Consider the following 9,299-nt stretch of genomic DNA (forward strand, 5'->3'; position numbering starts at 1 on the left):
TGCCCGACTTGAAGATCGCTCGGTTCTCCGGCTTAGTTAGTCAGTTGTTGTGCCTCGCCTGAAGCGGCTGCTTGTTCGCCTTCGCAGTAGTCCACCCGGAGCACTTTGACCGTCAAACGATAACGCGAGAAACAAAGAAACTGAGATGGGGCAATCGCTGCTGCTGTTGCTTGCCTGCCTCGTTTACGTCTGGCAGACAATTAATGCAGCCTCCGCCTGTCCGCGTGCGCCCACCCACTTGCTTCATGGTCGGCGCACACGCGGTGACAATGGATACAAATTAATTGTGGCTGATGGACCCAATGGATATGTACCCGGGAAGACGTATAATTGTAAGTAGCGAAGGTAGCGTAGCCTCTGGTTTCATAATCAGCTCTGTTCGGGTCACTTAAGGCCTGCAAGCAAGAAGAGCGGAGCGATAAGAGCCCAGAGCTCAGAGCAGATGTTTTTCATCTTTTCATTTCGATTCACGTTCCACTTGATACGAAATGGTGGTAGATACGAGAATAATAGAAAAGTGTGTACTTTATTTTTAACATGGCAATATGAAATTAGGCAGATTTAAATTACTACTCAAAAATCAATATAATAGACTTGAACTACGTTAAGGCGTAACATGATAAAAAGAAGATAACTTGATAAGAACTCGTCCAGGCGGTTCATGAACTTGACTGCTATGACCACTCTCCCCACGAATTAAGAGTGGAAGCAGTCTCATAAAAGCCTTTGTACACAATGATATACAAATCGCCTATTTATCGGCGCACTCGCTATACAATTTCACTAAATGGCATTGAGTGCTCTACAAAATGGTTCACAAATTTAAAAAAAACTAATACTAAGTAATTATGTTTTGGCACGTTATGGCTTAAGATGTACTGTTTTGAGGTGTTTATCGTAGAAATAGAGGCGCTTGAAGGATTTACCACACTCGGAGCATGTAAACGCGTGTACAGCATGTACACTCTGGACATGTTTCTTGTAGCGCGCTTCGTTGGGGAAAATCTCCTCACAGCACTCGCAAAAGTACACAGTCGGATTAATCTTTGGCAGAAAGTGAAACAGGAACATGTAGTGCTCAACGCTGTACGAAAGGGTCGCCTTCCTAAAGAACCTCTGATCGATCTGATACGCATACCACGAGTTAATTAAGTTTAGAATGCGTTTTATCTCGTTCGTGGTCAAGTGGCAGTCAATCTCCCTGTTTACCTCCTCGGTGAATGAGTTCAGCTGCTCGGTTAGGCGTTGGTGTACTCCAATGGTCTTTGTTTTCCTGTAACTCCAGATTGTATCGTACGTATGATAGATTTTGCTAAACTTGGCCGCTGTTTTACGAAAGCTCTCCGACTGCTCAAAGGGCAGTTTATCTTCAAAGCAGGAATCTTTTAATACAAGCAACTGAAAATAATTTGTTAGTTAATCCAGTACGAAGTGATTTTTAAGACCTATTGCTTACCCCAACCGTCTTCAGCAGCCTAAGGTCTTCTTTCAGAGCCTCCATTTCAGGCTTGACACCAATTTGGAGTTTAGTAAACTCCTTCTGTGGGCTTCCCATTTTTGTGGCGTTTTTCTGTGATTAAAAAGGATTTACATTACGCCTGGGATGTATTTATCATCGGGCAAGCACTTACAACTTGGTCTTCCACTAGTGTGTTCTCAAAAGCATCGCTTTCTAGGGGCTCAGTCAACCGAAGGAGGCTGTCTAAATCCAACTTTGAGGTTTTCAAATCACTCCGGATATACTCTGTAACGCTCGCCGACAAACTGAAGTTCATGGAGCATCTATTCTGCTCTAATTTGGATCGTTTTGCATTGCCTTTTTCATTGGAGGAACTAGTTTCTTCAAAACTGTCTTTTGTACGTTTGTTGGCTTTTGCAGGACTTTCAACTTCTCCCGAACGAAGAATTCGTGAGCTTTCAGGAGATGTGTTTTCTCTTGTCATAGAAGACCTTCTCATGGGTTTCATAGCCTGAATTGGGCTACTGGAGATGACCGTTAGCGAAGATCTGCGCTCTGGACGCTTTGGGGGCTGATCCACTGCATTATTTGTGGTATTCAACTCTGATGGTTGTTGACTGGCAACACTTGAGATAATTATACTTTCCCAAAACGGTATATCCTTGGCTGACATTTTCATCTTCTGTTTTATATTGATGGGTGGCAGAATATCAACCCGCTCTATATTCACGGTTGATCTTCTAGCTACAGGCTGATGGGAGATGTTTCTGTCTGTCTGAACAGCTGTCCTACTGGGGCATGGACGAATGGATGGTTTTATCGTCGTAGACACCACATAAGGCTGTTCCGAATCGAAACTGGGAGGGTTCGTAGACTCCAAGACAGCTGGAAGTTCATTTACTGAACTGTTTTCCAATAGAGAAGGCATTTTTGATTGTTTTGGTGGACCAGAAATGTTAGAGCTAAGAGAGTTATTCAATTTGGATCGCAGTTTGTTGAGCCTGGGACTTATCATGTAAGTCTTTGCCTCGTTGCCACGCAGACTAGCAGGAACCGAGGCGATAGAAGTGCTATTTGTAGTACTATTTCGATTTGTCCAAGCGGACAGGACCGATTTCTCCTTAACTAAAGATTTGGCTGTAGACGAGGTTAACGCTGGCCTAATTAAACTAACATTAGCCGAAGTTTTTGTCCTGATCAAATGGTTGATAAATGCTGGCTTCATTTCACTAGACTGGATCGCTTGAGTTAACATAGCGCAGTTTTCTTTAGACTCCAATTTGTCACGTGGCAATTTTGTAGCTACAGCAGCGACTTGATAGCCAATGGCCACACCTGAGTTTTTGGACTCATTTTTTAATGATGGTAATTCCTGCCTAATGCTGGTGCCTTTTAAAGGCAGACGCCTGTCATTTAGATTCATAACGACTGGCTTTGACACATCATTTTCAAGGGAGCGCATGATACGCTTTTTTACGCTGCTTAGGCGCTGTTTGATCGCCTCCCTTTTGCGGGAGTGTCTGGTAATGTTGTAGCTCTTAAGGTCGCAGATGCTCGGTGGTTTTTCCACTCTCCCCGGCTTGCGGGCACAACGGAAACCTTTCGAGCTGTGGGCCTCTATCTCCTTCTCGGTGTAGTTTACTTTGCAGTACGTTTTCTTGACGGGTGTTTCTGTTATGATAGGTTCTGCCTGGATTTTCCTCTCCGCACGGCAATGTACTGACTGGACAGTTTGGGAGCTGGGAGAAATGTCGCCCTCATCTTCAAGCAACATGGCTTCCACTTCTGCTAGAATATTTCTTGCGGCACATTTTTCACCAATATCTACCGGTACAAAAGTATTTACCATTTAAAGTAAGTTAATGAACCTGTCGCACTGGACTTACCTTCTGTCCGGGAATCCGGAGGATTTTTTGAATACGACTGTTCATGGCTGACATTATTCAGTACATCGACATCCACATCGAATGCTGCCAGGGCATTCATTATTTCCACATTATTTGCCAGGCACTCGGATGATCCTGGTTCCCCATCTGCATCTTCCATTTCGCCTGCCAATCCCGAGTCGCCGCTGCTGCAGCTGTTTGCCTGCGACTGTACATCATCTTCTGAGCTCTCCAAGGACATCAGTTCCTCGACTCTGTAAACATTCTGCTCCTTTGTGAATTGCAACACGTCGCTGTGGGACCACTGAAGGTGTCTCATGAACTCCGGCAGATGAGTGAAAATGTCTTTGCAGAAATGGCAGAGCATGGCGACCATGTTGTCCTTGGGCGAAACAACAACGTCCCCACATTTTTCAAAGTTCACATGTCCATCGCCCAGAATATCAAGAAACGAGGACATTTTTATAACAACACGAAGACTGAACAACAACAAAAAACGCGCGAACTCTTAAATCGAATGTTCAACAGCTGCTAATTCTCGTATCTAGTGTGACCGACCCTCAGAAATACACCAAAATATATCGTCTCATATATATTCCTCCCCTATCTGCAGATGACACTATCGAGTGAAGTAGAGTAATATTTTTAACCGCGAATTTTAAATTTTTTCCAGTACTCCTGCTCGGTTCCCGCACGCACTCAAAGGTGCAACATTTCACCCACTTCACCATTACTGCAGAGGCTCAAACTGGCGCCAGACGCCCCCAAGTGGCCAGTCCTCGACGAGTAGGCCGGTTCCAGCTATTTAGTGATTCGCTAACCCAATTCAATGATCGGTGTGTGAACACCGTCTCGGAGGCGGATGACTTGCCCAAGACGGAAGTCCAGGTGATGTGGGTAGCTCCGGAGTCCGGATCTGGCTGCGTAGCACTCTCCGCCATGGTTTACGAGGGTCCGCGTGCGTGGTATGCGGATGACGGCAACCTGTCGGCGGTGATCTGTGAGCGCAAGCCAGATGCTGCCACGGCTCAGAAGGAATGCTGCGCCTGCGACGAGGCCAAGTACAGCGTAAGTTGAATAGGAAGTGGTTGCGGTCCTTAAGGTAACTATAATCAATTGTACTGGTCCATTTGCAGTTTGTCTTCGAGGGCATCTGGTCGAATGAGACGCATCCGAAGGACTATCCATTTGCCATCTGGTTGACCCACTTTTCGGACGTGATTGGGGCCTCGCACGAGTCCAACTTCTCATTTTGGGGCGAGAATCACATTGCGACTGCCGGTTTTCGCTCGTTGGCCGAATGGGGATCGCCAGCAGCTCTGGAGACGGAGCTTCGAGCCAACGGGCCCAAGCTGCGTACGTTGATCAAAGCCGCAGGCCTCTGGTATCCGAATGTAAACGAGAACACCTCCTCCAAGTTCCGCGTGGATCGCAAGCATCCCAAGGTGTCTATGGTGTCGATGTTTGGTCCCTCCCCGGACTGGGTCGTGGGCATCAGTGGCGTCGACCTTTGCACTGACGACTGCAGCTGGAAGGAGTCTCTGGACTTTGATTTGTATCCCTGGGATGCTGGCACTGACAGTGGGATCACTTACATGGTGAGGTCTTAGATTTCTCGGATGCCTCGTCCAATTGCCTAATGTCCATTCTCTTGTAGTCGCCCAATTCAGAAACACAGCCCCCGGAACGGATGTACCGCATTACGACAATGTACCCAGAGGATCCCCGTGCTCCTTTCTACAACCCGCAGAGCCGCGAGATGACGCCACTGGCCAAGTTGCATTTGCGCAGAGAGAAGATTGTCTCACGTAACTGCGATGATGAGTTCCTGCAAGCGCTCCAGCTGGAGGTGTCGGACGATGCAGAGGAGCAGGACACTCGCGGTAAGATGAAAGGAACTTCATATTTTATTTTAATGCTAACTACATCTTCTTATCCCCAGCTGAGTGCCGTGTTACCGACTATTCCACGTGGAGCCCATGCTCTGTGACCTGTGGCAAGGGCATCCGGATGCGCAGTCGGCAATATGTCTACCCCCAGCAGGCGGAGCAGACCAAGTGCAGTCGCCAATTGGTTTCCAAGGAGATGTGTGTGGCTGCGGTGGCCGAGTGCGCCGACGGCTCATCCCCCAGCCGCGACCGAGACGAGGATGAAGGCGAGAACCTGGCCAACTCACAGTCGTTGGTCAACGACAATGGCGAAGGAGCCGGTCTCTGCAAGACATCGCCCTGGAGCGTATGGTCCGAGTGTTCTGCCAGCTGCGGAATCGGAATCACCATGCGGACTCGCACCTTTGTCAACCATCTGGGTCGCAAGCGCTGCCCGCACATCACCATCGTGGAGAAGAACAAGTGCATGCGGCCAGACTGCACCTACGAGCAAGTGGAGCTGCCCGATCCGACTTGTCCCACCACACAGTGGAGTGATTGGAGCCCGTGCTCAGCCACCTGTGGTCGCGGCGTGACCATCCGCACCCGTCTCTTGTTGCTGGAGAACGGACCCGAGAAGGAGAACTGCACGCAGCGAATGGAGCTGCATCAACAGAAGGAGTGTGTTAACCCGCAGGACTGCCACATCAATATGGAGCTGGCCAAGGACATTTGCGTTCAACAGCCGGACTCTGGTCCTTGCCGCGGCAGCTACCAGCGCTACGCCTTCAATCCGCACACCCATCGCTGCGATGCGTTCAGTTACGGCGGTTGCCGTGGAAACCGGAACAACTTCCTTACGGAGAACGACTGTCTGCACACCTGCAGCATGACAGGCTCCGCCTCGAGCACAGCTGACCAAGATGGCAATCTACCCAAAGGCTGCATCATGTCCGAGTGGGAAAATTGGTCGGCCTGTAGCGTCAGCTGCGGCGTCGGCTTCTCCGAGGGCCATCGCTTTGTCATAAGCGAGCCCAAGCATGGCGGCCAGTCCTGTCCCAAGCGTTTGGTCAAACATCGTCGCTGCACTATGCCCGCCTGCTAGCCTATCTTTTGGCAATCTACTAAATGCTCACCAATTACTGAATGTACGTCTCCACGGAGATTCAAATAAACACATTTACATATTTTCACCTATTTTCTATTGATCATCTTAAATACATATATCACACCACACAGTAACGCATGAGATACTGACGGGCCTTCCAGGGGTTGCCATTGGCGCGGTAGATGAGATGCAAGTTGAAGGCCGTCTCGTGCTGAAGTCCCAGAGTATCCTCATACTCGGCAATCAGTGGATGATGCACGGCCAAAGCCTTTTCGTAGAACTCGACTGCGAGGTGGAGTATATTGGCCTGATGGTAGATGCGTCCGATATTGTAGAAGATTTCCTGCTGGGCAGCGCACCTGGAGAAATCATCGCTAGCAGACCGGAGTTCTTTATAGCGCTCGGCAAAGGCCACCGCTTGAGCTACGGCTGCCGACTTCCGGAGCACCTTCTTCTGCAGGGCCAACTGATTGAAGACGACGGCTATGGAGAGCGCTACCAGGGGATCGGGATTCTCGCGCAGCATGGGCACGTACACGTTGAGGGCGTACTTGAATGAACTGCAGTTGAGATGGTAGTGGCCCAGGAAGAGACGCATCTGTTGGTCGACAAGTGGCTGGCGATGCAGGAGACGCCGTATGTAACGGCAGTACCGCATGTCCTCCCCCTTCTGGACGAGCAGGGAGAGCAGGTTCCACAGGTTTATCTGGTTCGGCTGCTTTGCGATGAGTTCACGCAGATACGAAAACGCAATGGCGCAGTCGTCATTGAAATAGCAGGCCAGTATCATAATCCTTTCAATCTCGTAATGGTAATACGTGAACCTCTTTGTGGTGACCATTGCGAAGCAGAGCTTCTCGGCGGCACTGCTCATGCCATGTGTGTGGGCCGTGCGCATCAGGTCCAGAAACAGATCGTACTCATCCTTGATGGTCAGATCGGAGGCCTCTGATGCGGCACTCTTGCCGGGATCCTAAAGAGTGTTCAATTGAATGGAATTCTTTCGGAATCGTACAAGTAAGTATTTTTACCTGCAGCTCCGGCTCTGTTGATCCCGTCGCCCCAGCTGCCAGACTTCGCATCTGCATAATGGCCTTTAAGCTCTCGGCATTGTAGGTACTTCCGCCGTTGGCCGCCGCTATCATTTCTTCGCGATTTTTCAGCTTGATGGAATGTCTACTGAGCAAAACATATCCCACGTCCAGAAACTCTTCGATGCGCCCGATTTGCTTCAACATTACGCATCTTTCGTAGAGCAGGCGAGCAATCAAGGGCTGGCCCTCGACCTCGCCAGACTGCTCCAAGGCCTCGACGGCCTCCTCATGCCGGCCCTGCTGTTTCAGAAGTGCGGACAGCGTGAACTTGGCATCGTAGCAAACGGGGGCTAGATGGACCACTCTCTGGTAGCATTGGATGGCCTCATTGGTGCGATTTAGCTGGCGAAGACACTCCGCCTGCCGCAGCCAGACGAAGGCGGGACAGTCGAAGGTATCGCCATCGGTGATGGGACTCATAAGGGCTATGGCCTCGGCATACTTGTGCTCCTGCATCAGGGCTTCCGTGATGTCCATGTACAGCTCCACGCGGCCCACAGTCAGCGTGATGTGCTCCTGTACATTCTGGATGAGGTAGCCCAAGAGGTGGTGGGCCCGCAGATGGATCAGACTCACACATAACTTGGCCCTCAGCTCGGGCGCGTAGTCGTCGGGTATAACGCAAAAGTAAATCATCTCCAGGCTCTCCTCCTGATCGTCTTCCAGCTCAAAGTTTGTTCGCTCTCTGAGGCAACTGAGCACCTTGGTGTATCGCTTGTTGATAATCAACAGTTCGAGATACATGTTGAGATCCTCCAGGCTGAAGCGGGCTCCGCATACACTGTACGCCCCCTCCATGGCCTCGAGAGCTATCGCATGCTTCTCGAGGACGTGAAAGAAACGAGCCACATTCTTCGCCGTGCTAAGGCACGTGCTCCACTCCTCTGGCGGCATCAGGGGCAGCATCTTGAGGTACGTGAACATGGCCGCATTCGTCTCGCCCATTTTCTCCAGCAGCTGCGCTTTTCGGAGCCTTAACAAGTAACCTTTTGGAAGCACTTTGATGGCCTTTGTATAAATAAGACGGGCACGGGCCATGTTGCCCTGCTGTACCAGCAAATCAGAGACTCTTATCCACATGTCGCGATCCTGAGGGTTCAAGTGTGCCGCGAGAGTGGAGAAGTGCAGGAACTTGACCTCGTCGCGATTTTCATAGATCTCGGCCAACGTGTAGAACGGCTCACTGGCCAGCGGGTTCTGGCGGATGATCTCCATGCAAATTCGTTCGGCTGTCTCATACCGGCCGTACGCGAAGCTCAGGTTCGCCTCGCCCATCAATCCTTGCAGAGCGGGGCTCAGCTGGCTCTTTCGCCCCAGATTTCCGCCACCGCCGGAGCGAGTACCTTCTTGCTGCTGTCCCACCGGCGGTTTTCGTTGCGCAGACACTGTGGGTTGTTCCTCTGCTTCCTCCTCTCCATTATTTTCATCATCTTCGTCGCTGGGCTCGAGCTTTGTGCAGAAGTCTGGGAATTCTAGGCACTGCACTCCCTGCACATAGCGCTTGATTAGCGCTCCTTCCTCCTCGTAGTCGTAGTTCTGGTCACTATCTTCGGCCTCCCCTGTAGCCATGTCTATGATGTCCACAATCCTGAGGGGCTGCGTCTCCTCGAACTGCTCCAACTCATCGTCCGGCACATCGTTGGTCTCAATTTCCTCAATTAGAACGTTGGAGTCGGCCTGGTCCATTGTAAACATTACACACCAGCTAACTTAACCCCCTTAAACCCCCTCAAATTAAACAGGTGAACAGCGTGAGTTACGCCGCAGAAAATAATACTAAACTTTCTCTATCTGTTTTTTTTCTCCGTCCTTTCTCTATACTTAAAAAAGGGCAACGATATTTTTTACCAGAACTGCGCTAAAGTTCTAAAGTTCTATTCTTGG

At 49.9% G+C, this 9,299-nt stretch overlaps 3 protein-coding genes across 3 annotated transcripts; 1 reads left to right on the forward strand and 2 right to left on the reverse strand.

Annotated features, from left to right (window-relative positions):
• The first annotated feature begins 52 nt into the window (after nt 1–52).
• LOC6590153 (spondin-1) lies at nt 53–6,410 on the forward strand. Its single transcript, XM_002016284.2, has 5 exons — nt 53–332; nt 4,019–4,413; nt 4,482–4,943; nt 5,003–5,228; nt 5,288–6,410. The coding sequence occupies exons 1-5, from the start codon at nt 146–148 to the stop codon at nt 6,316–6,318; spliced, it is 2,301 nt and encodes a 766-aa protein (XP_002016320.1). The 5' UTR covers nt 53–145; the 3' UTR covers nt 6,319–6,410.
• LOC6590154 (protein teflon) lies at nt 508–3,805 on the reverse strand. Its single transcript, XM_002016285.2, has 4 exons — nt 3,346–3,805; nt 1,632–3,283; nt 1,457–1,570; nt 508–1,398 (listed from the first exon to the last, which is right to left on the reverse strand). The coding sequence occupies exons 1-4, from the start codon at nt 3,803–3,805 to the stop codon at nt 862–864; spliced, it is 2,763 nt and encodes a 920-aa protein (XP_002016321.1). The 3' UTR covers nt 508–861.
• On the reverse strand, nt 6,399–9,102 carry LOC6589974 (general transcription factor 3C polypeptide 3). The gene is made up of 2 exons (XM_002016286.2): nt 7,353–9,102; nt 6,399–7,294 (listed from the first exon to the last, which is right to left on the reverse strand). The coding sequence occupies exons 1-2, from the start codon at nt 9,099–9,101 to the stop codon at nt 6,440–6,442; spliced, it is 2,604 nt and encodes an 867-aa protein (XP_002016322.1). The 5' UTR covers nt 9,102; the 3' UTR covers nt 6,399–6,439.
• Between the last annotated feature and the right edge of the window lie 197 nt (nt 9,103–9,299).

Source organism: Drosophila persimilis, unplaced genomic scaffold (assembly GCF_003286085.1).
Source record: "Drosophila persimilis strain 14011-0111.01,24,50 unplaced genomic scaffold, DperRS2 tig00000002-arrow-pilon, whole genome shotgun sequence".
NCBI classification, from domain to species: Eukaryota; Metazoa; Arthropoda; class Insecta; order Diptera; family Drosophilidae; genus Drosophila; species Drosophila persimilis.

Excerpts from the sequence above, each read along its gene's own strand:
- LOC6589974 (XM_002016286.2), bottom strand. The coding sequence starts at position 9,101 with ATGGACCAGGCCGACTCCAACGTTCTAATTGAGGAAATTGAGACCAAC. Across the intron at positions 7,295-7,352 it reads CAACAGAGCCGGAGCTGCAG|GATCCCGGCAAGAGTGCCGC; the intron begins GTAAAAATACTT and ends AACACTCTTTAG.
- LOC6590153 (XM_002016284.2), top strand. The coding sequence starts at position 146 with ATGGGGCAATCGCTGCTGCTGTTGCTTGCCTGCCTCGTTTACGTCTGG. Across the intron at positions 333-4,018 it reads ACCCGGGAAGACGTATAATT|TACTCCTGCTCGGTTCCCGC; the intron begins GTAAGTAGCGAA and ends AATTTTTTCCAG. Across the intron at positions 5,229-5,287 it reads AGAGGAGCAGGACACTCGCG|CTGAGTGCCGTGTTACCGAC; the intron begins GTAAGATGAAAG and ends TCTTATCCCCAG.
- LOC6590154 (XM_002016285.2), bottom strand. The coding sequence starts at position 3,805 with ATGTCCTCGTTTCTTGATATTCTGGGCGATGGACATGTGAACTTTGAA. Across the intron at positions 3,284-3,345 it reads TCCGGATTCCCGGACAGAAG|ATATTGGTGAAAAATGTGCC; the intron begins GTAAGTCCAGTG and ends TTGTACCGGTAG. Across the intron at positions 1,399-1,456 it reads GGCTGCTGAAGACGGTTGGG|TTGCTTGTATTAAAAGATTC; the intron begins GTAAGCAATAGG and ends AATTATTTTCAG.